Genomic DNA, 26,527 nt, shown 5'->3' with positions numbered 1-26,527 from the left:
AACTTTCACTATTTTCCTCAAAATATACTAAACACACAAAATCCTCATTCTCTCCTAGTTGGCACGCCATTTCACATAAAATTCTATTTTATTTAATAATAAATTAATTTAGTTCATCAAATCCATCTAACACAACCCAATCCAAACTCATTTAATTAACCAACTCATGTCTTGTATCAATTTAACCCGATTTTGTGCAGATTGCTCTTCAAAGGCGCTGGTCTTTAATTTTTTCCCCTCAAAGTGGTGGTCTTTAATTTTCGCCCTTCTCTTAATACCCCGAGGTTCTGGGTTTGAATCTCGGCTCAGTAAAAAAAAAATCGCAAGGCAGAGGTTTGTTGTAAAATTAGGCCTATTTGGGCCAAAGTTAGACCTTAAGACAGAGGTTTGTAAAATTCCAGCTAAATAATTTTTTTTTACTTTTTTTGCCTTAAGGCAATAACAATGCACTAAGATATGCTAAAAGGTCACGAGTATTCTTCGCATATAATTCAAAACAACACAAGCAATCTTAATGCAGCAGTTTCTCCAAATTACTTAAACATGTGTCACAAAAACGCACTAGTTTATCCTAATTACAGGAACACGGGTCACAAATATAAAATTTATATAAGTTGCTAACATAAGAAATCACGCAAGATTACCAGTGCCTAAGAACAAAAATGTACATATGGACACAATTTGGAACAAGATGGTGAAACACACAAGCAAAACCAAACTCCGTCTTGCGAATCCAAACTTTACCTTGCGAAATTATTTTAAATTTTTTACTGAGTGAGGGTTCGAACTCGGAACCTAGAAGTTTTAGGTGAAGGACAAAAATTAAAGACCGGTGCCTTTGAAGGGCATTCCTGCGAATTGCCCTTAGAAAACATGAAAGAAGCGCAACTTTTGTACCCGAGTTTGAATTTTTGCATTTTACACCCTTAACATATATTCCCGTTTATGACTGGCACCCTATCCTTTTTTTTTCAACGAAATGCGCCTTAACCTAACTTTTGCAATAGTATATACATGAAACACAACATTAGGGGCATCAATGGTTCAATTCGGCCGGTTTTTTGCAAAAATTTATACCATACCAATTTTTCGGTTACTCTACTATATATAACCAAAATTAAACTTTTGAAAACCGTCCCAATGAGATCGATTTTTCTTCGGTATCAGTACGGTTCGGTTAATATTCGGTATTTTTTTTAAAATCACCTAATGCAATACAAAACAAGGATTAAAAAGTTATGGAAGAAAACAAACTGAAAACACTACATTATTGATGCTCACAAATACAACGACATCTACTTATAACTTAGAAGGAACACACAACACGATAAATACGTATATTCGTTGCTTCAAAAAGAATATTAAAATTATTAAAAACTAGAAATTATGCAATGGATTGATGGATCTTGCAGGTAGCAAGGCAACAACAATTGTATCAAGACATGATAATTAGTGTTTAAAAATTATTTTTATCATAAGAAATTATTGAAAAGTAGAACTATATAAATTAATTGTCATATAAGTTCCAGTGCCAGTGGAGAAAGAGTAATTGTACTAAAAAAATTAATTAAAGAATTTGCAATATGAAGTTATATGTAGTTACTACCATCGCTAATTGGAATAAGAACTGTAAAATTTTAGAAAAAATAGAAACAAAAAGAAGAGGAGGAGAAACCAAACCTTTTCTTCTTTTGGAGCAGTTGATGATATTATCGTGTAGTAGTGTTCCAGACTTTATATATTTGGTTTCAATAGGGTCGACGGGTAGGTTTAAGTTTTAGTTATAGCCCTCTCCATTTAAATTCATCCCAAGGACAAAATATCTAAAGCTATGTATTATAAATTATGATATATAAAATTCTACATATGTATTTATTCAGTTCGGTTCGGTATTTTTTCGGTATTTTTATACAATAAAAAACCCACCCTAATTATTCGGTACAGTTATCGATTTATTTTATTAAAAAGAACCTAAAAATCAATTCGGTAGGGTACAGTACGGTTCGGTCGGTTCAATCGGTTTTTGAAAAACCGTTGACACCCCTGCACAACATTAGACATCAAACTTCTCTCCAAACACACGGGGAAAGATGCATATTCATTTTCCAGATAATACTGCACAAAAGATTGTCAAGAAGTCAAATACACCATAATTAAAAATAATAATTCAAAATTATAGGAAACCAAACTAGTAAAAGGTGCTTTGGTTTTTATTAGTTCAGGGAGTAATGATTTTATTTTAAATTTCTATGATGTTCCAACAAGAAGAGTTGAATTTTGGCATGAAACAGTATCAAGATTTTATTCTAGACAAGATGCAAAGTTTTGTCAAGGTAATTCTCTATCACATAGTTCTTTTACCATTAACAGAGTAAAGTAATTTTTACAATATCAAATCATATAAAAATTTACAATTCTAGATAATCGTTCATAAAAAATAAAATTAATAACATAAAAAGTAAGATCGGTTACATATTTCAACATATTAAAATATATTAAGAGTGTAAAAAATCATCCAAAGGATATTAATCGTAAATGAGAAGATTTTTTTCATAAAAAGACAAAAATAGAATCACATTTATATCCATATAGAATATACAAGAAGAAGAATCTTTGATATGTTTGAGTATGAAAAAAGTATGTATAATTAATAAAATTTATTATTTTACTTCATTTCCTTGACTTTTGTTCCTATCTTCTAATTAAAAAAAAAAAATAGATAAAGGATTTCTTAATACTATCAGAAGATTCATTTGAATTGATAGACTTTGCTCTACAATTTAATGTAGTTTTATAAATTGATAGTGTAAACTAATTTTTATAATATTAAGTTATCTGAAAGATACTACAGATAACTGTCCATAAAATATAGAATTTGGTAACATCAAAATAAGATACTGTTACCACAATATGTTAAAATACATTAATAGTTTAAAAATATAAAAAGTTTTTAACTATCGATGAGTTTTACATCTTTGATGATTAGCAAGCTACTACTTAGTACTGAGTTTAACACATACAAACCAACAATGTAAGGAAATTACACTATCACATTATCTTTATCCGTTATAACATGTAATCTGTCTTTTTTTAAGATTATAAATCTTATTTTTATAGAGAATTGTCCGTAAATATCTTTTGTACGGTCCGATAGTATAATAATTACTTTACATTCTTGCTACATGTATATAAGTAACACTCATTAATACTTAGTTATCATATATATTTACATATAATTACCATATAATTAATATATAATAATTTTTTGATTTTATATTATTTTACTATGAACTTTATGAACTTGGATGTCGTGAGATTATAGTGAGTGGGTTTCCTCCAATTGGTTGTCTTCCAATTCAAATGATAGCAAAATCTCCATTTCATAGAAGTTGCATTGAAAAAGAGAACTCAGATTCTCAATCTTATAATAAGACACTTGAAGAATTGTTGACTCATTTACAAGCACAACTTTCAGGAAGCAAAATATATTAACATCATCGATAATCCACAAGAATATGGTAAGTTTTCAATTATGTTACTTGGATTCTCTAAAAAATATATTGTAAGGTATGTGTCGGATCCTTAAAAAATAGTGCATATTTTAGGATCCGACACGAGTATGAGACAACAATAGCATTTTTTGAGAGTCCGAAATGATATAGTTGTCGATGCTTTAATTGAGTTATTCATTTGCTATCTTTGTGTGAATACATTGTAAAACTAATTATATTATCTTCGCATTATATTATCGGTTGTTTAAGGTTTTTATAAGCGCACTAAAAAGATTATTTTATTGTTAAGCATAATCAAGATTTTTTCAATCTATCTTAATAGTCTTAATCATAAGAGTAATTGTTTTAAATATCCTGTAACTCTTTTTTTGCTAGCAAATATTGGACCACTCAGGGATTCACCCTGAGTGGCCTTTTATTAATAATAAAAAAATCTCAAAAAATATTAATTACAAGTAAGGGGGGCTAGGCCTTACCTTACAAATCTTAATGAGGTCAAACACCTTTGCTATTACTAGCAAGCATGTAACAAATAAGAACTGGAAAGAACCAGATACTAGGGCTGTTCACGGTTTTGGTTAAAACCAAAATCAAACCGAAAATTTAACCAAACCGAATAAAAAAACCGACATTTGGTTTGGTTTGGTTTGATTTGGTTTTAAATTTTAAAAACCGATAATATTTGGTTTGGTTATGGTTCTATTAAAAAATAACCGAATAAATAACCGAACTAAACCGATAAATTATATACATAAATTTTATAATTATTTATATGTATAATATTAGTTTTTTCATAAATAATTATAAATATTTTATACCTTTTAATCATTAATTTGATTTTTGGTCTACTTATTTCACATGATTGTTTAAGGCACATGTTTTTAAGAATATGTCCAAACCCATGTCTTTAAGTCTTTTAACTCTTTTAAGTGTTGAGTGTAAACCTACTAACAGAAGCTCACGTTAGAGTCTAATGTCTTTAACTTAATTTTTTAGCCTTTCTTTGTCAGCCATTTGATTTTAAGTTGTTTCTTCTTCTTTTTTTCGATTTTATACCTTTCTTTTTTGTTGTCTGAATGAGTCCTAAACTTTCAATATTTTTCATATGAAAAGGACAGAGGTTATTGATTTGGAGGTTCCTATAGAAGATACTTCAGTAACATCAGCATTTGCTGCAACTCAAGCACATAATAATGCCCTAATACTTCTTCCGTGGGTAATCCTCCTAAAAAGCAGAAACGAACAACTCCTTGTAGTCGAGACCCTAGCCTTGGGGATAATGATAGAAAAACATCTGAAGTTTGAAATCATTACACAATTTTGTTTTAATAAAATGGGAGAATTGAGGCAAAATGCAAGTACTGCCCCAAAATTTGGGATCATTACATAAAGTTTTTTTATTTCATATATTTTCATTTTAATTTTAGGTAGTCTTTATGTTTAATTAATATGTATGTTTGTAACAACAACTAAAAGCTTCTATATATGCTCTACTTTATTTCCAAGTATGTGTATTAAGATGACAAAAATGGTGCAGCCACTACTAAGTTGGTTTTTAGCTCTATATGTAATAGTTTAGTAATTTTGGGTAACTTGAGTACTACACTATCACTAATAGTGAAAATGTTTCTACGATGTATGTTCCACCTTAAACTATAAATAAAAGTTATCATTTGAACAAAAACAAGACATGTTTTTTTCAACTTTTTAATGTTTTACTGATAAATCTCATGGCTGCTAGTCATAAATCGAAAAATCGAACCAAATTGAACCAAACCAAACCAAACCAAACCGACTATAACCAAATCGGTGGTTATTATTTTATTTGGTTTGATTATGGTTTTAGACATTTTAAAACCGACTAAATTGGTTTGGTTATGGTTTTAATCAATAACCGACCCAAACCGAACCATGCCAGATACTCTATGAGCATCACGGTGTTTATAGCACACTCTATGATGATACTAATAAAACGATAAAATAAAACAAGAAAGAAAGTAGAGAGGAGCCCATTCTTCTTTGTACCTCTGACAAATCCTAAAATTTGTAACCCTTTATCAATTTGGTTCTTCTCCTTATCTCCTTTCCCCAACCTATTCAAGAGTTCTTAAAAATACATAATTCTTCTTAGATATGTTCGACCCATATGATGTAGTTGAACCTCGTCACCTTCTGCTTTCTACTCTCATTGATAGTTTGCCTCAGGACAAACTCCTCAATTGCTATCTTTATGTGAATCGTTGTAATACTAGTTTATACTATTCTCGTTCCATATTATCTATCCTAAAGTATTCTTACACACCATTTTAGAAAAGACTTTTTTTTTAAAAGTTAAGCATAGTCGTAGGTTTTTTTAATCTATATTAATAGCCTTAATCATAAAAATAATTATTTAGATTATCATTTAACTCTCCTTAAATATCTCACTTAATTTATACGGACTAGTTGGAACGTAAGGTTGATTTGTAAAAATGTAACGAATGACTTGTTTTTTGTCTTTAGTAGCAAATGATTTTTAAATAAATTTAGTTTCTCAAAGTGGTTAGTATTGAGACATTGAGATAAAATTATTACTAAAAAGGGTGCAAATGCTATGTAAACCTTCCATGTTCCCATGTATATGCATAGTTTTTGTCTTATATAGACAATAGACAATCCACTTTTTGCAAATGTGGGAACTTTCTGAACAATTTTAATCGAGGTTCTTTTTGTACGATGGTAATTTACGGATTAATTCGTGTACATTTTAATTATTTTATTAAATACCTATTATTTTTACCAAAATCCGTACCAAATAACTTTGTCTATCTAGTGGTGTAATCATATAAAATAAAGGGTGGACAATTGAACAACTTTCATCAAAAAATTATATTGTGTAAATAAGTAAAAAATACATATATATATATATATATTAAATCTTCTACGTTGTAGTGAATAACCATCTGCGAAGAGGTTTTTCCAGAAAGCGAAACTCGTATAACAAATGTGTCCTGGGGGGATAGGAATAAATCACCGTTTTATCTCTGTTGTAATTTAAACTCTGATATTCAAGATTTGCACTCACTTCATTAATCATTAAGCCACATAAGTGGGTTTCAATTTCAATTTTCAGCCAAGTTTACACTTTACAAACCTCCCCCAATCGCTTTTTTTATTCTTCTTGTGAATCAAAAAAGGTTTCTTATTTTACATAATTATGACAGGATTCAAAGAAACCAAAAGGGGTTGTTGCGGAACTGGATTATTTGAAGCAGGACCCTTGTGTACAAGAATATCTCCAATTTGTTCAAATACTTCACAATATGTTTTCTTTGATTACATTCATCCAACTGAATCAACTTATTATCAAATTTCTGAGTACTTAGTGAAGGATCTTATCCCAAAGTTCTCAGCCATTAGTAGCTTTTGATTTATTACATAAAAAATTACTAAGTGTTATATTTTCCATGTGTACGAAAACAGTGTGGCAGACCTATTTTATTTAAACGGAAAAGGGCTAAAATTACCCCTGAACTTTGAGAAATAGTTTATTCATACCCTTCGTTATACTATTGGGCCAATTATGCCCTTACCGCTATACTTTGGTCCAAACTTACCCCTAATCTAAACGGACTGCCACGTGTCTTAATCCTAGATACCCAACCCATTTCCCCCCAATAATTTCATCCGGATCAAACAATTCTCCGGATCCAACCCGGATGAAATTATTTCACCCAACCCATTTTTGCTTATTTCAAACCCTAAAGTTAACCAAAGTTTCTTCCGAATTCGAGTAACAACCTCTTTACTGGACTGTCAACACTATGCTGGAGCTAAGTTACTATTGACAAATCACATCTCAAACCAAGCAGTTGTATTTGTGCATTCCAAGCAAAATGTCACGGCCCAACCGGAGGGCCATGACGGGTACCCGGAGCTAACTTACCGAGCAGCTCTTAGCATACTTCTCATAATCGTATCTAGGTGGACCACAATAGATAACTCATAAATATCATAATCTGTAAAGGCATGAGTCCAAAAGATAAAAGCACATCAATATAATCGTCATCAACTATACCCATGTATGCAAGCCGACGAGGTTGCCAAAAATGATTTACAAAATATGAACTGATAACGTTACAGGACATCTAACTGTATACATCTTTCTATGAGCCTCTACATGAAGTACATGACATCATAAAGACGGGGCAGGACCCCGCCATGCCCATGTATACACAAAAGAATAGTACCAGCTGAACTGAAGCTCCAGAACAAATGGAGCGCTCCTGTATAGTCGCTGATGAAGCAGCCTGGGGGTCTGGTCCGTCTCCCTTTCTACCTGCGGGCATGAACGCAGCGTCCACAATCAAAAGGACGTCAGTACGATTAATGTACTGAGTAGGTAAAGGCATGAGTAACAACATAATGAAAATATGGAAGAAACATGAGATAGGAGAAATAATCTGTACATTTGATTGCCTCTTAAGGCGGATATCATGCATGCTTAGCTTTTAAAAAAATATTTTCATACATATATAATATAAGTGTTAGTGCTGCAAAACGTGCAGCCCGATCCATAAATGTTAGTGTTGCGGAACGTGCAGTCCGATCCATATATCACATCATCCCGCTTTTGGGCATCTCGCGTCCAAGTTAACATGATAACGTACCAACTGCAGTGGTGTGCACACCTACGTGCCGTACCCGACCAACTATAGCGCGGCTCGATGTAAGAAAATAGCTACATATATATAAAACATGCATGAGAGCCCAAATAAAACGTTACAACTCTATCGGAGTGACGTAAGGTCGGTAAACCTCCGATTTCTGTTATGGAATCATCATTATCGCTATATCTCACCTTGAAAGAACAACTACCATAAGGTGAGATCAACAACAATGAATAACATCAATAGTCATGGAACAAGCTCAATAATATCATAAGAACATCAAGAACTATAAGCTTTGGTATCTCTAGAAATGAATTCATCATCATCATGAAGAACATTTATCAATAATAGCATAAGAACCTTGAGAATCATGAGCTTCTAGCATTTTTAGGAATAGGGATTTTATGGATAATTGGATATCATGTGTAGGTTCACAACAAAGGAATCATGCCTTAAGAAAGAAAGGGTTAGCCTTAACATATTTTTACGTCTCCTTAACTACTTAACATTCTCCTCCCAAGCCCACAAATCTACATTTAAGAGATTCATGCTAAGGTTAAGTCTTGAAAACACTCATAAGTTCAAACTAGTGTAATTAATGAGCTAGCAAAATTTGGGCAGCGCTTCCCCTATTTTATCAACTTCCACCAAATTCCAAATCAACTCCCAAATAACAATAATAACATCAACAATACCATAGTCAATGAATTATATTCAAATTAATCTTAACTCAACCCAAAATCTCCTTTCAAATTCATCTCATAGTCGTCAACTTCAATTCAATACTTTGTGACTTCTCCACTTTGATTCTTTTCCTTTCCAAGAGTTACTAAACTTTTAAATCAACTCAATCACATAAATAGGATGGAGAACAGACCTTATAACAGAAGGACTTCACCTCACTCAACTTCTCCCAAGATCAAGTTCATCACAACATTGAAAGGAAGCAAGAACAATCATCTTCCATGGATTATCTTGAGGTTTTGATGTTTGATCTTCTCTTTTAATGGTGTGGAAGATTTTGGAATGTTGGAGACCTTCAAGAACCCTCTAATAATGTGGAGAGAAGAGTGTGGAAAGTGGGTGTGAGGAATGAGATCTTTTGGAACTTAAAAGGGGTTTTAAATTGTCCTCCCTCTTCAATTTGCGGTGGAGATGCGGCACCACATATTTAGTATGCGGCCACATCTCCCCTCCTTTCCTTGGGGAAGATGTTGGTCAGTGAAGCCCCCAATTTTTGGGAGTTTGCGTCCAATATGCTGCACGGCATACTAAGTATGCGGCCGCATATTGCCCCAAATTTCCGATTTCGCGAAAATGCATTCTTTTCGATTCGTTTGACCTCCAATCCTTATGGAACCTTCTTGGCACTTGTATAAAACTTCATTAACCCTCTAAGGAGCCCTATATCTTCCTCTCAAGGTGATGTTAAGCAATGTATAACACAAATGATACGAAATCTTCCCAAAACATGACTCAAATTCCAATCCTTCAACGAGCTTACTTCCGCCGATTCATTTGATTCCGAAACCTTAAGGTACATACTTAGAATTATTAGATTCCCTCCTTAACCTTGTAAGGGCTTCATATCCACTTTAGGCTTGCGTTAGTTTACTTAAAATGCAAACAACGCGAAATTTTCAAAGTGTAACACAAAACAAACACAAGACAAGAAAATATGGCCTTCAGAGAAATGTGCAGTTTTTCTTTTGTTTACCAGAATGTTGTTGGGTGGAGAGTGGTGGGTGGGGTTGCCGGGGGGGGGGGGGGAATAGTGTTATTTGGGTTTGAAATAAGCAAAAATGGGTTGAGTGAGTTCATCCGGGTCGGATTTAGAGAATTATTTGATCCGGATGAAATTATTGGGGGAAATGGGTTGGGCGTGTAGGATTAGGACACGTAGCAATCCATTTAGATTAAGGATAAATTTGAACCACAGTATAATGATAAAGGCATAATTGGCCCGATAGTATAACGAAGGGTATGGATAAACTATTTCTCAAAGTTCAGGGGTAATTTTGGCCTTTTCCGTCATTTAAATTATATCTCTATGTATTTGAGGAATTGTTAAAAGGTCATTTGGTTTGATGTATAAGGTCTTACAAGGATTGTGTGTCCGAAAATTGTTATGTGAATAATAAATGATATAAGGATTGTTACGTGGAATAAAAAATATGGGAATTAATTTTTAGAAATTTCCTATTGTAAGGATATTTCATCTTTAGATACTCTTATTCATGTATTAGTTATTCCACCTTCTATCCCGTATAAAATAATACTTAGATTCTCTTACAACTAGTACCCGTATTAGTTATAGAATGTTTAGTTTTCAGTATCAAAATCTGCATAACTTATGGTGATTTTAATACCGGAAACCAAACATGCTATAAAGCAATACCGATTTGTCAACCAAGATGAACTTTGCTTATACCTAAACCAAACGAAAGAAATTTGAATTAACTCAAAAGATCTCATTTTGCTGCTCTCTCATGAGGTGAATTACACTGTTTCTCTCCATCAACAAAAAAAATAACTGTATGGTTCCTTGTCAAAGATTCTACAGCAATTCCGCTATATCCACCATGAAATTGGTCCTAGACCATCAGCATCAAGAGATCCCTAGTAGAACAAAAAGAGAATTTTAGAGTTATGATTAACAGAAAAGGGGATAAAATCTCTCATTTCAACATTACAAAACAAAGGTCATGAATGTACTATCTACTAAGGATCACTGATATGAGACTACAAGGTTTTGGATAGGCCCTCGACCACTTGGGCCGCCTTAAGCGAGCACCATTGAAAGCAAAAAGAAAGTCATCAACCTAGGCTACGGGTCTTCTTGATAGCCCATTGACCCCCTCCATGTAAGTTTGTGATATGAGATTACTAGGTATGGACAACCAACCCTAATCTTTTCCACTAGACTTCCCACTATTATTGTTCAAGATGTTTAGGTAACCTAATTGAAAGTTCCAATTTGCACCTAAGGGTGTGGCCTCGAGGCCAATGAAGTCGTTGCAGGCCTTGAAAACCAGGGTTCAAATCCCAGCAAGAGAGAAAAAATACTAGGTGATATTTCTATCTGCCTAAGTCTTGATATCAAAGTTATCTGATAGTTATGCTGGTGGGAGGTAGTAGGTAATCAGTAAAATAACCGACGCACGCAACCTGGCTCAGACATCACCATTATTGAAAAAAAAAAAAAGTACCAGTTTGAGACTTGAATCCGACACAACGTTTAAACGACCTGCTTCATAGGAATTTTAATTCCTCGGTCAAACTTATTGATGCTCATCATCATTCATTTTTACCTCGATTTCAAGAGTTTATGTAAGGGCTATGGCGCACGAAAACAATTACACCTCGAGCACCACTTATGCAACGAGATTATATCAATTTCATTGTAGGAAAGGAAAAAGATAATATACAACACGTTAAGAATTGACATACCTTTATAACCATTGGTGCAAATGGTTTTGAATCTCTATCTTGCTCAAGAGGTATTGATGGATAACTAACATTATGAACTTGGAACCTAATCTGCAATTTATATAATCAATGTCAAAAAATTGAAGTACATCATTTAACAAAGGTTGCGACATTAGCAAAATTGTTAGGTTTAACAACCTCATCTACGCCATCAATCGGATATTCTTGTTCATCAAACATCCATATCCACCTGACTTGGTTCCTGAAATGGACAATTAAACCAAAGAAACATAAGATGTATGATTCAGAAAGATCAAACTGCACATGAGATCCCACCACAAAATTAGATGTTGAGAAAAGGGAAGTTTGCACTTTTTTAGTCCCTTAGATATTGACAAATTCCAGTTTTGATCCTTCTGATATTTAGCTAAGCACATTCAACCTTCAATTAATTAAAATGTGCACTTTTGATCCCTTTCTTGTGAATCTTCAGAGATTTTACGCATTATATACTATTACATTATCTAACTAGCCATATGTTATGTTAAGTTTGCATTGTTACTCCATATTTGAGAGTGATAAAGTTCTAAAAATAGTTCAAATATAATATATTTCGTATATAAAGGGATCAAACCACTGATGTTTATTACACTGAAGGTTAAATGTGCTGAATCATATACTGCAAGGACCAAAATTAAAGTTTACCAATAATTGAAGAACCAAAAGGGTTATTATCCCTTACTGTTTTTGAAGATTTGGCCCCTCTAGAAAGAATAAGGGATAATTTCAAAGACCCGCACTGGGGCACAACTAATCAAGATTCGCGCCGCGTAAGGCCTATTAGAAAGACCAAGTAGTAGATGCGATCACACCACAAGATTAGATGTTGAGACAGGAAAACACTTACTGGTTTTCCGGATCAGGTTCAGAACGTGATGGAACTGGCATTAAAGGTGCGGGTACATAAATGTCACTGAAAAATCCAAGCGACACTGCCAAGCACAAAGCGAAACAAATATTAAGATGCCTTTTCTGAAAGATTATCCTCATCAATTAACATGCACGTTATATCACTGGAAAAAAAATTAATGAAAAGGAAAATCTATACTAGCACATGAATTTCACAAATGATAGTCGGGAGCATAAGCCTTTCATTATGCAAAAACTTAGTTATCCTCTGCCAAACTAAAGTAGAAAGTAGCGAATAAAAATATTCCCAGTATATAATTCCTGAACTAGAAAAATGTGTCTTCATCAAGTTTTGGTTAGTATTAATAACACTACATATTTTAAATGATTGAGAAACTATGACCCAAATATCCTTCAATATTTGCATGGTTCAAACAAGTAATAGTTTTCAGTGCTAGATAGTTGTCGTGTAGACATCAATTAGAAAAAAACAATAGTGGGATAAATGTTTCTCAAAACATATACTGTATGACAGAAACTTCGACAGAGAAAAGTTGGATGAGAATAAATTAATGCTTACAGCGCAAACCCTCTGCATTGGACTCTTTGAGTCTAGCAGTTATTACTTCTCCTACAAATGGCCGAAACACTACCAGTCTAAACTTGACCTGCAAGATACCATGATTATTCTGTATTAATGAGCACACTATCACAGAAAAAACTACAAATAATAGAAAGCTGACTATTATAGCCCTTAGGGGTCGTTTGGTAGGGTGTATTAGGTGAATAATGCTGGTATAACATTTTAGTACAATGTTTGGTTGAATATAAGTCTAGTACAACTAATACCAATGCTACTTATACACTCTATTCATACTATTCTTATACATAGTAAGAGCCCGTTTGGATTGACTTATAAGTTGCTTATAAGTTGTTTTCAGTTTTTTTGAGTGTTTGGCTGGCTAGCTTAAAGCCATTTTGTGCTTAAAATAAGCCCAAAAAATTAATTGGGCCCGTTTGGCTTAGCTTATCTAAAGCAGCTCATAAGCTGTTACCAGCTTATAAGCTACTTTTTTTAAGCCCATCCAAACATGCTCTAAACCATGGCATTAACAATACCAGCGCTGTTCTTATACTTACACTCTATTCAATACTATTCAGAAATTATGCAATCCATGTTATTTTAATACAACCACCTAAACGGTCGATAAGAAATAATGACAGCATAATTAATCCCAGCATTACCAATTCCAGCATAACTTATTTCGAACCACACGACCCCTTAGTCGCATGACACAATTGAAAAAACTGAAATGCTATTTCAGAACCAGCTCATAAACTATAGTAAAAATCGATTGTTCTTTCGTTATTGTGCTGTCCAGCCAGGATTCATCATTTTTCCTCTAATTGAAAGGTCAACATTCTGTTGTAGGCATAAACAAGGATATCGAGCACTTTTTTTCAAAGAATGAGACATCAGATCTTTATATAGATCATGTCAAGGAGGTGGTAACAGATTTATTAGAGGTCAAAGATACTTACCCTTATCACATCTCTTAATCTTTTAAAAAATCGAGGGAGACTTTGTTTTTTTGGTTGGATCGGTTAAGGGGGGATTTAATTTAGAACAAAGTTGTGGCTTTGGTAAGATCACAATAATCACCCTTCATATTTAGAGCAAGAAAAAAGTGCACTTTCAATTCCCGTAAGGGGCAGTGATGCTCATAAAGCCAAAGAACTTATCAACTGAAAATCATGTTATTGGGATGGAAAACGGGAATCTCTCACGAGGAAAAATGATACATGTTTACATAATCCATTAAATTTAAATTAAGAATAATTAACTGCCGCAACAAGTAGAATACCGTATATGTTGAGGCACCTTCACTTGGATAAATTAAACCACCATCTATGGAGCGAATATCACAAATAGATATCACGAGGCCCAAATTTGCAATAACCTAAGCATCATGTCCAAAAGTTAGTCTCTTTTAATGATGCTAAATATTTTTGAGTTAGGAAATGGATTGAAAACAAAAATGCAGCCTCAAAAGAGAAGAAAACAAACCTTATCCACAAAGAGACCCTCAAGTTCTCCTCTGATTGATTCATTGAGTGGAAGACTTAGGAAATGAGGCGGCAATCTCAGTGTGTGTTCTATTAAACTCAGATAAAACATGCCTCCTTAAATCTGTAGCAAGATATATCACACCAAAAAATTTACCAACAAGACAAAAAATACAAACTTGCGAAAAGTCTAAATTTGGTAGACTTGCAAAAGAAAGACTATAAGATATGGATCTTTATCTCATGTGGATCATTTTAATATACAGCATATTTTTGTTTCTTTTTGTTTTCAGCAAGGATCCATGCAAAGTACCCCATCAAAGAATATTCTTGGCCTTGGTCCTCTCCATTCTAACAAATTCTCAAGGTTCTCATATGCAATCACAAGAGTATTAAATGTTTGTTAAACGAAGCTATGATTGGGTACTTCACTGTAAGCTAGCATACAAGGAAGCTCTTTGTTTTATTGACAAAAGATAGATAACTACAGCTGTCATATTTGGTGAACAGAATATGAGTATTAAATGTTTGTTAAACGAAGCTATGATTGGGTACTTCACTTTAAGCTAGCATACAAGGAAGCTCTTTGTTTTATTGACAAAAGATAGATATATCACAAAGAGCTTCCTTGTATGCTAGCTTAAAGTGAAGTACCCAATCATAGCTTCATTTAACAAACATTTAATACTCTTGTGATTGCATATGAGAACCTTGAGAATTTGTTAGAATGGAGAGGACCTGGTACTATGCCCTCTGGTGGTATATAAGGACTTCTTTTTTTGATTTTTTCGGGGCTTTCGCAATAGCCTTACCCCTTTTATCACCCGCCATCTACACAATAAATATATGGAAGTATTGGAATATAGATTAAAACAAAAGCAAATAAGAACTAATTTATTATCTAGGTGAACCCTATTTGGGGTGCAGGATCACGGGCTAGGAATGAAAACCATGTGAACTGAGTAGTGAAGCTAATGCATCATAGCAAAGTACCTGTTTTGTGCCTCTGGCAAGCACAAACAACAGTTGCAGCTACAGTTACTTTTCACATAAAAGTTTCGATGTTAGCTAACAGGCAACCTGAACAAGGGAAGAAAGGACTAATTGAGAATCAGGTCATCATATATCATAAGATAAATAAGGAAGAATTACCAATTTGTTAGACAAGTATATCTCCTAAAGTTTTAATTTCAGATGCCAATCCAAAAGCAGATCAAAAGTACATAACACAATCTGATATTTGCATCTAACCAACCACCAAATAACATGTCATCTCCTAACTATATAAATCCTAAAAACTCTGTAATCATCACCAACAAACAAATATACCCAAAAAAAAAAGTTCCTCTCAATTACCTTAAAAAACCAGTGTACAATAGAACAAAAATGGTATCTGTAGCATCATATCTTAACTAGAACATATGAATTTAATTTGCAGCCAAAGTAAAGAGATCTGGATACCCAGAAATCACATATACTATGAAAAACAAAAGAAAACAAAAGCTAATCTATCAACAAAATTGAAAAATAACACAGTAACAAATTATCCAGCCAACATACTTAAACCCCAAGATCCATCCAACAGCAAAAGCCATCTTTAAAAGTGAGAACTAACTTATAAGTCAATTATGATACTTATAAGTCTTACAATCAATTAAGATTCAAATACTTATAAGTCTTACAATCACTTAAGTAAAACTAAACAACAACAACATACCCAGTTGAATCCCACAGTGTGGGTCTGGAGAAGGTTAAATGTACGCAGACCTTACCCCCACCTTGGAAGGTAGGGAGGCTGTTTCCGAAAGACCCTCGGCTCAAAACAAAACAAGAAAACAAGGGGAAAAATTCAGATACCGACAAGCAAATCAAAGCAATGCGAAAATGAGAAATAACAAGGGCAAAGAAGTCATGATAAAATAGCATGGAGAGACAAGTCATGAAATACATGCTAATTTTCATCATTTTCTTCCTCTTCTGACCATTCTTCGTCATCCTGAACCATGTCGTGCATTCTAGAATTCTGGACATTAGGTTCTACCGCCCTACTACTTTCAACCACAACAAAGTTCTGAAATCTACCCAAACTGTTACGCGTTTCTCTATGACTAGTCCAAACCGTATAATTACTTTTAAAACCTTCTTCCATTAGATGTCGCCTAACAATCTCTGGGGTCTTGAATTTCATACATTCACATTTAGAACAAGGACACCTAACCACATCATGAATTGTAAAATCCTCAAGTATTTTAGCATAGTCAACAAAACCATAAACACCGGCTACAAATTCATTCTTCAACCCAAATCGACCAGGATTAGTTCTATCGTACATCCAACTATGAGATTCCATCTACACACAAAGTTTGAACTTAGTTTATATGATTAGTAAACGAATTTTATTTCACAAGTATAAAGGCTAAGTCTCCCTATTTGAAACTCGATAGATAAAGTACCTAAATCTTTTTAACTTCCATTAATAACTATATATACAACCCACGTGTCCCATATTGTACAATATTTCATTTGTAAACTGTGTAATGGAGAAGAAACAAAAGAGAAAAAGAACATGAAATACACATAAAAGAAGGGGAAAAAAAAGACTTACAGTAATGAAGTGATGGTGTTTAAACCAAATGTAAACTTGTATTTGTTACAGACTTACAGTAATGAATGCTTCAACTAAGAAAGTGAGTGGAATTTATCTTTCTCCTCTATGAAACTGACACTGCAACTGGCAATTTTTAGGTAAAATTTGCAGCTAAATTGGTGTAACAGGTCTTTTATTAAGTTTGGAGCTTTTATAAAGAATACTACGAGGACTTTGCTATTGTTCAGTAGAGTCTGCAATTGATCTAGATCTAGATCTAAAATCATACGTACTAGTTTCCATTTAAATTCACATGTAACTCTCATCTTGTCATTTATCTGAAATCCAAATGAACATTACCATGACTTTTCCTTACAAGTTTGAATTGTTTTAATTTCTGCTTTAACAATAAGTCTCGTTATCGGTGCCTTTATTCTTTAGGTGATGCCAATTTGGCAGAAAATGATGGAACTAACAAATTTCATATGCTATCAACTAAATTCTGCTCTGTAGTGACTACCATAGTGTAAAAATGCAACATTCAACTTCATTTACCCCTAGCTTTGCTAAAAATGCAACAACAACATCATTCAATTTCAATATTTCATTCCATTTCAATTCACAACCCTAAAAGAAATAACATAATATAAACCCTAAAACAAACTAATGAACACTAAATAAAGTTATCAAATCTACTCAATATAGAAGGTAATGCAATTAATAACATGGTATTGAAATACATACTTGAGAACTAGTTCAATTTGGGGCTTGTGTTCGTGAGATTGAAAAATAAAACAAAATACCTGCGCTGATCGGAAACGGAGGTGGCGTGCGACGTTGAGCGTCTAAGGAGGTGGCGTGGTGGGACAGTGGGGTGCGTAGAGAGGAGAGGGAAGGAGAAATAAAAAGAAAGTGACCCGATGGGGTCTAAATCTATTGGACTTTTTGACAAAATTAAGTCAAATTTGATTAAATTTGACTTAATTATTTCGATCACCGAAATCAGATTTTTATTTTTTTATATTGATATAATTTAATTATGTATAAAATGTATTTTTTCTATTTATTATTTGTACAAAAACTAATTTTGACCACACGTGGTCAAAATTCACTTTTCCCATTAAAAAATCGACCCGATGTGGTCGAAATCCTATAAAAAATTAAATTCAATGTGGTCGACATTTTTAGGCCGAAAAAGCCTTTTTTTTAGTAGTGATGTGCTATAAAACATATATTTGGTTTTTATTTTGTAATTGTAACCCCTTATCTAATGTGAGGGATTCATTTGTACAAATGATTTTTCAAGCTTAGAATGAGTATGGAGAGATTTTTTATCCTTTGAGTTGTTCTACCGGATCGATCGCTCAAGATCTTTCGTCTTTCTTCGAACTCAATGAACTAAAAGGAATCACTTCTTATGGACTAGTTAAGAATGATTATAATTTTAATATATTTTGTGTGTTATTTATTCTTATAGCTTTTTTAAAGTGTTTTTTTTTTTTTCAATTGACGATATAGTCAATTCGTGTAATTTTTCATGAGACATTAACTGAATCACGAATCTTATATTCTGTATTACGATCATTTCATCGATTTTTTTTTTTTTTTTTTTTTTTAGTTCAAGCGATTGTTACAAAAAACTTTTCAAAATTATTTTATAAGCAACGGAAACATTTAAAAATAGAAGTAAGACTTCAGGCCAATAAGAGTATCATCTTCTACATATAAATATTTTTGTATCACTATAACTATAAAAATAGATTAAAACCGTCAGTGACTATTATGCCTAAAAAATATTTAAGGGCTTAATAATGTCTTTTCTATTCTAATGGTTTAATAATCTACTTAGCTTGAGCTTGAAAAATATCTAAAAAGGCGCTCAAAGAGTTATAGAAGATCTTACAAAGTCAAAATTATAAACTAGATTGATTTAAGTTGAAGTGAATTAAACCATATTACAAAGTAGGAAGTAATTATAAATTTAATTGACTACAACTTCTAACTGTAATTACATCAATCATATTTCTAAAAAGTAGCATAAACTTTGAAAATATATATATATATATGTAATAATTGATAAATAATTGACCGTAAAATGATCCAGAAAATTATATATCACTAATAATAAATATATAATTTTTTAAAATCATATATATAATACAAATTATTTTGGGGCCCTAATATATTTGGGGCCTAAAGCCACCAGTTTTGGTGGCTTTAGGCTTCAGTTGGCCCTGACTACGTCCATATATCCTTGTTTACAATTTTACAATATACACTTTCTCTTTGGTCCATGAAAGAAATTACTTCTATTTATAGTAGTAATTCCTTTATACCATTCTCATCATTTCCCTTTCCTCTTAAGATTCTTATTTTCTATTCTTTTCCATTCTGAACAAACAAAGCACTCTGAAAAAGTGAATGTGATAACATCCACCTCTTGCTGTATCCCCACCAAAATGGGTGAGAGGACAAGGCAAAATAGAGTTCTAACATTTATGTACAATGGAATATGCAACCTTTTACGGTATCAGTCCATTATCATAATTTCACTTGCATCTCTCTTATATACGATACCCTACCACAAAATTGCATTTGCCTTACTGGTCAAGACACTAGTTCGGACGGAAACCCTGATCAGGCGGGTGGCCTAGCTAACAAAGCTATCCGTTAGAAATAGATGCATTCTGTTGCAAGCTACTATAGGGACATATAATTTTCCGGGTGTTAAGAAAGATATAGAATCGAAAGCGGACATGCTTGCTCACTACTGGCTAGATCGGGCTGTCTGTACCTTTGCTAACTCTTTTGCCTATAAGGAAGCTTGAAAGAGGGAATTCTCTGATCTATGACCCCGAAAGAATGATAGTCTTTTTTTGATTCCGCGCATTGGAACTGAAAAGGGCTATTCATAAACAGTCTTCCTTGCTTCTTACCTCTTATCTTATTGTAGGAGATAATCGGAGAGAGAAAATCCTATCAATTCCTTTTGAATAAGGCTACGCTCCTTCAAGCCTTTGAAACTATTGAAAATAGAATCTTTGTTTTCAGGCGGGTTTTCTTCTCCACCAACAACCAAGACGCATGAAAGCGGTTTCCAGCGCTGCTGGGCAGAAAGACATGATGGCATGAAACTCGATTACATACGCTGATTGTTCGTCCACTTCAAACGCTCAAAACAGACCATTTTCCGTGTGAAATGACAGGGATTGGTTTGGTTACTTAGGGAATCCCAAGCAAAGCAATCTACGCAATTTCCGGGTTCAGTAGTAGGAAAGAAAGGGACCTCTCACTCAATTCAATAACATGTTCTAGGGCATCTTTTTCTAATAATAATGTTCGCATTTGACCAGGCTTTTTGGACGTTCCATGATTAAACCGACTAGCGGCACTTTCGAGATGCCACCTTGAAATATCAAAAAAGTCTTTTCAATTCCATTTGACTCGGGGCGTCAGGGACCCTCCAACAGAAACCTCGTCTTTTTTGTCGTCGATAAGTTCTCCCTCAGTGCCCTACTATTCATAAGAAATACTGATTGTTGAGAGACTGCTTTATGAAAGCCCGGAGAGGCCTCAACCGACAGCCTTGCTTCGTTCTGCGGCGGTTTTCAAGCTAGCACCTGTTTCAGCATATCATCTCGCTCAATTCAAAAAAAAACAAGTCGCAGTTTTTGATTATCCAGTTCTATATCGAAAACGAGCAGTTGATCCCACGAAAGCAACGCTGGCTTTGTTGCGGGTTCAACTGGAATTGTAAGAAGTCAGGTAAATTGCCTTTCTCCCCACCCCATATGCCTCCTCTGCTTATGCCACTGGTGATGAACTCACTATGGCTATTCAACGGCAAACTCAGCGTTTTTCTTACTACATAGGCAGCTAAACGAAGCCCCAGTCTCTTTTTGTCAAACCCCAACCCCCTTATTAGTAGCCGAAGTAAAGGCCAGCGTGAGATCAAAGTCACTTGTCGTCCGTTCGCTCTCCGTTCAACAAAGGCCATCGATATTCCCTTACTTCTCAAGTTTTGCATTTTATGAGCCCTTCGATTGTATCCCATAAGAAAATCTCTCTGATAAACATCTTGTCGATGATTCTATTTTCACATATTATTTAGAATCTTCGTGCGAGTTTGAGTCTAGAAATTTTTTGTTTTGTTTTGGGAGAGGGGGGAGGGGGAGACGAGGAAACGGGGAAGAGGATTACAAGGTGGGGGATCGGACCCTCACCAACGTAACAAGGTGAAAGTTCAGGTAACCAACCAATTGAGCTACTAAGATTTCTCGAGTCTAGAACTATATTAGTTCGAAAACTATATTTATTGTCCTGTAAAAATATTTGCTTCATTAACGGTGTCAGCTTATTGTATCTATCGGCAAATCATTGGCTTTTCCTTTGACATGTCATAAGTCTGGGCCGTATTCTTAACGCACGTTGCCATCAAACTTGGCGTTTGCATCGTGCCTGTATGTGTGTTGGCTATGCCATGGCACGAGCCACGTGATTCGTCCGACAGAACATAGACCTTTCAACCCTTAATTGTGTATCTCAAGGAAGTTATACATAAACCTCCTTTCAAAAAAGATAAAAATGAATGGATTGGAGGGGCACAACGGGACTCTCACCCTCTCTGGCACCCCCTTCCAGGAGACTTGGGGCTGGTCCGCCGCTGAGAACGCTTCTCCAGATTCCAATCGAATGAGAGTCGCCCGATATGGAGAAAAAAATAGTTGGCATAGCGATAATATCCAATGATTCCCCTTTCTAAAGGCGGTCTTTGCCACCGGTAGAGAGGTGGATGGAACATATATCATCTATGAATTCAACTGAATTTAGTATTTATGAGACATAATATATTTATATATGTGAAAACTACTACTACTACTTCATCAAATATTAATGTCTAAACTTATAATTTGAAAATTACAATAAGTTACCCTAAAAAAAAAATGTTGAATTCATTAGACTTAAATTGTGGATATGTCTCAAAGAGAAGTACGCGTATACTCCGTTCAGCTATAACCGACCTGCATCACTTGTCAATTTCTGATAGTGATTGTTTCATTTCAATCTTGCTCTAAAATAGTAAAAATCCATTCACTAACAAAAGACCTTATATGACCATATATTATATCATTTGACTTGTGCCCTAACTATAACCTAGAGCCACTAAATAATTGAAGCAACACAAGACGCAACCCCTCCTTACTTTCACACCTAGAGCCCGTTTGGATTGGCTTACAGCTTAAAGCTGTTTGCAGCTTATAAGCTGAAAAAAATAAGTTGGGGTAGTCCAACTTATTTTTTTTGGCTTATAAGCTGTTTTCAGCTTATAAGCTGCTTTAGATAAACTAAGTCAAATGGGTCCAATTATTTTTTTGAGCTTATTTTAAGCATAAAATGACTTTAAGCTGGCCAGCCAAACACTCAAAAAAGCTGAAAACAGCTTATAAGCCAACTTATAAGCCAATCCAAACGGGCTCCTAGTTAATTATAAAAGTCCTAAATCTAGAACTTTCCTATTTATTATTTCTCCTTTATTGTGATCTTTCTCATCATTCCATTCAACAATATAATATGCATTTTAAACTTCCTTCTAAAACATTTTACTAATCAGTTCTCCTCGTGGCACATTGTATTTTATTTTCCACTTTGTGTATACTACTTGAATTTCATTACATAATATCATAAAGGTTTAATTTACAAGTATCGTTAGTCTTGATATTCGGCTAAAAATCTATGTTTCGAGTTTATTATCGCCTCATACTTTGATTATAAGTGCGTGGTTTACATGATTATTGGGACGTTTTGAGCTTATTACGTGTCTCATATGTGTAGGAAGTATGTTGGATGAAAACGGATCGAAAAGATATAATTTGGTGCAAGTTCTGAGAAGAAAACAAAGATCGAAAAAGAACCGAGCTCGTCTCGCGTCCTCGCCTCGCGAGCAGTTTACACAAGCCAGGAACTTCAATCCTCACACAAAACAGTGGAGTAAGGAAAAGTCGTGCACCATCGCGAGCTACTGATGTAAGTGGGAAATTAAATTGCAATTAAAATGGTTAAGTTTATGCACTTAAAAAGGATGCACTTCAAGAGCAGCACCTAGCTAGAGGAATCACAATTGTCTTTTTGTCAATTATGGATTATAGACTTCAAAGAAGGAAAGGCTTGAGAAGATTGTTTTTAGATCATTATGTCCCACGCAATGTTTTATTAAAAGGCGGGGGCGTAAGGCGGGACGTTTTACATACGCCTCGACGAGGCGTAAGCCTCGAGGCACCGGGCGTAAGCCCCATGGGTATTTAATTTTTAGTATTTCTTAAAATAAATATATATTTGTATGTGTGTGTGTGAGCGCGCGCGCGCGCTTGATCCTCACAAAAAAATGATCAAAGCCCATTATACACCGCTTATAACTTGTAATTATATATAACATAATTTTACAAGTATAAACAATACAACGAAATAAAAGCTATTATGAAATGCAAAACAATTCTAACATTTTAACTTTCAAACACGGAAAAAAACACAGTTTCTTAAAACACTATTACTATCATACTATTCATTTTATCTCCCTATAAGCAAATAATCAATAAAATTTAACAATATTACAATTAAAACATAACTTTTTCACGAACAAAAAATAAAATTATATGATAATTCTGATACATAGGACTTATGACCAATGACAAGTGAAAATGTACAATTCGCTGTGTTTTTTTTTAAAAAAATAAGTGATATTCACCCTCACGACGTTCTCAAATAGTAAATATCCAATACTACGACTTATTATATGAGTTACACCCAATCTTCTATTTCTATAGATGAAAAACTATTAAGTATCATTATTTTGTTAAACAATTATGAGGGTGAATGATTTTAATTAAGGAATTTAAAATATAATTTGTGTAAGAACTGTTAGGCGAGCCCTGGGCGTTGGGCGTTAGGCGTGTTTAGGGCGTACGGTTGGGCGCTTAGGGCGTAAGCCTCATAGGAACTAAGCCCCGCACATTAGCCCCAGGGCGTTTTGCCACTGCCCTGCCCCGAGGCGAGCCCCGGGGCGAGTCCTGACACTGCCTTTTAAAACAATGGTCCCACGTTAAAGTTTTTTTTTTTTTTTAAAAAAAGGAGCAAGGTGTATGGCTTTGCATCAGGTTACTCATTTGACTGAACCAGAAGTATTCTAATTCCGTAGCAATCGAACCACGTGCTCGCGAGAAAATCTGAAGCCCAGCATAATTGGGACAGGGGCAGAATTGTCCAGAGCTGATTTATACCCTACATAAACAAGTTATGGATTGGGCTCCTCTCCATTTCCCTTCTCTCCATTTTCCCCAAGTTCTATCTTGGATTAGAGACACATGGTATGAATTAGAATTAATGACTAAGATTTAATTGACTACAACAAGACCCTAACCATGAGTACATAATTAATAAATTATCCATAAATATATTAGAGTATTTTTCTCTCTCTTCCTATTTACTTTTCCTACCTAGTAAAATATTTTTTCTAATTTATACGATTATTTTTTGCTACTTAATTTTTTTTCCCTAATAGACCCATTATTCAATTGGTAACATTTTCCATTTTTTTTTTCAATTATGATACTTACTAATTTACATAATATAGACCCCATTATTCAATTGGTAATTGTATATTTCTGAAAGAGTTGTCTATATTCTGGAAAATATCACCATTAAAGAGTTGTCATGATTGAAAAAAAGATGGAATATTAAAATTGGAAGAGAGAGACAATATTCTAATATATTTGTGGATAATTTATTAATTATGTAATCATGGTTAGGGCCTTGTTTGAATCAATTAAATCTTAGCCATTAATTCTAACCCATGCCATTTGTCTCTAATCTAAGCTAGAACTTGGGGAAAATGGAGAGAAGGGAAATGGAGAGGAGCCCATATTATTTTTCGAGCAGTTTTTCGAGGGGACGATAGCAGCACGCGGCAACAACACTTTTGGACCCTCCGTGGAGCAATTACGGGAAAGATTCGGCAACGAGTTTTCCCTTCTTCTTCCTATCTTCCATTGTTGGTTATGAATTTTATTGTGTTTTAACATACTTTTATGAGTAACTAATTTTCTATCTAGGGTTTTGATGGAACCTTTTGTAGGATGAGTTCTTGTTACGTTTTTATATAATTGAGCGGTTGGATTTTCTACTTGTTTAACTACGTGCTTATTTCAGTTGATTGAATGGCGATCGATTAGTTGTTCCTATTTATTATGTGTTGCTCGAGAGAGAATGCATATTTAGGTAGTTGTTGAACGATGTCACTCCTTAGGTATATGAGAGATTAATACGGCGGGTTTAAAAGTGGGATTAGAGATAACAAAGCTTTGACGTGGTCATAGTGAGCGGTGAGAAATTACTAGCTAGGGTAGTTCGAGAGAATATGTCTAGTAAATTACTAGCTAGGGTAGTTCGAGAGAATATGTCTAGTAAATTATTATGATTGCTCGAGAGAGAATTACTATAAATTGAGTTCTCACGATCAGTAGAGAATAACTCAGCGAGATTATAGATAACATAGCGAGAATGGTTCTGGTAATTAGGGAAATCATAAGCCTAGGCCTCCTTAATCTTGTTTTCAATTTCATCCTCTTTAGTTGATAATTTTAATACCTTATTATTTATTAGTTAAGTAGTTTAAAATATAAATATTAATCGTTATAATTCATAAAATTGTTCGAACTTGTAATTAGTGATATTAAACAGTTATAGCTAACGTTAGTTCTCTGTGGGATTTGACTCCGGACTTATAGACCAGATTATATTTGCAGCGGCCACTTATCCTTTTTAGGACTAGAGTTGGCGTGATCAAGTGTAAAAGCATTTTTATATCACTATTGAAAAAATATGTTTTGCCAAGGGGAAAAAACCGACGGAACACCATTGGTAATTAAGGATTTCTAATTAAGAAAAAAACACGATGGAATCAACTCTGCCGAAAATAACTATGTATGTCGGTAAATTAATTGTTGTCCAAAGGATATCTACATGTAAGTCTCCTTGAAATACCGATTTTATAATTTTCAAAACAAGACACACTACTAAAAAAATAGTGAATTTCGACCAGAATTTTCGACCACACATGGTCGAAAAACGCCAATTTTCGACCTCAAGGCACGGTCGCTAATAGGTAGGGTGAATTTTTTTTCGACCTCCCATGGTCGAAAATTTTCGACCACACGCGGTCGAAAATTGTTTTCTACCTAAATTACGAATATAAAGTTTTCGACCACATGAGGTCGAAAAAGTTATTTTTATTTAAATTTTAATATAAAATTTCGATCGCATGCAGTCGAAAATATTATTTTATATAAATATTATTTAAAGTTTTCGACCTCTTGTGGTCG

At 34.0% G+C, this 26,527-nt stretch overlaps 1 protein-coding gene and 1 pseudogene across 6 annotated transcripts in view; one reads left to right on the top strand and one right to left on the bottom strand.

The window, feature by feature from the left end:
* The first annotated feature begins 1,399 nt into the window (after nucleotides 1-1,399).
* On the top strand, nucleotides 1,400-6,921 carry LOC132612048 (GDSL esterase/lipase At2g24560-like; annotated as a pseudogene).
* A 3,606-nt stretch (nucleotides 6,922-10,527) lies between these two features.
* The window catches only part of LOC132609105 (uncharacterized), a 28,112-nt gene continuing 12,112 nt past the window's right edge, over nucleotides 10,528-26,527 (bottom strand). Inside the window, exons 1-9 of one of the 6 annotated variants that reach the window (XM_060322957.1) lie at nucleotides 17,957-18,108; nucleotides 15,560-15,646; nucleotides 14,568-14,690; nucleotides 14,365-14,460; nucleotides 13,080-13,167; nucleotides 12,498-12,582; nucleotides 11,789-11,852; nucleotides 11,612-11,701; nucleotides 10,528-10,780 (exon numbers count right to left, since the gene is read on the bottom strand). In XM_060322957.1, coding sequence (XP_060178940.1) covers nucleotides 10,733-10,780; nucleotides 11,612-11,701; nucleotides 11,789-11,852; nucleotides 12,498-12,582; nucleotides 13,080-13,167; nucleotides 14,365-14,460; nucleotides 14,568-14,678 — 582 coding nt within the window. In that variant the 5' untranslated portion in view covers nucleotides 14,679-14,690; nucleotides 15,560-15,646; nucleotides 17,957-18,108 and the 3' untranslated portion in view covers nucleotides 10,528-10,732. Of the gene's footprint in view, nucleotides 10,781-11,611; nucleotides 11,702-11,788; nucleotides 11,853-12,497; nucleotides 12,583-13,079; nucleotides 13,168-14,364; nucleotides 14,461-14,567; nucleotides 14,691-15,559; nucleotides 15,647-17,171; nucleotides 17,756-17,897; nucleotides 18,109-26,527 lie in introns of those variants that run through there. The other 5 variants (XM_060322958.1, XM_060322959.1, XM_060322960.1 and 2 more) reach the window with 5 other exon arrangements.

The sequence above is a fragment of the Lycium barbarum genome, chromosome 9 (genome assembly GCF_019175385.1).
Source record: "Lycium barbarum isolate Lr01 chromosome 9, ASM1917538v2, whole genome shotgun sequence".
NCBI classification, from domain to species: domain Eukaryota; kingdom Viridiplantae; phylum Streptophyta; class Magnoliopsida; order Solanales; family Solanaceae; genus Lycium; species Lycium barbarum.
This window is presented reverse-complemented; position numbering and strand designations above follow the sequence as displayed.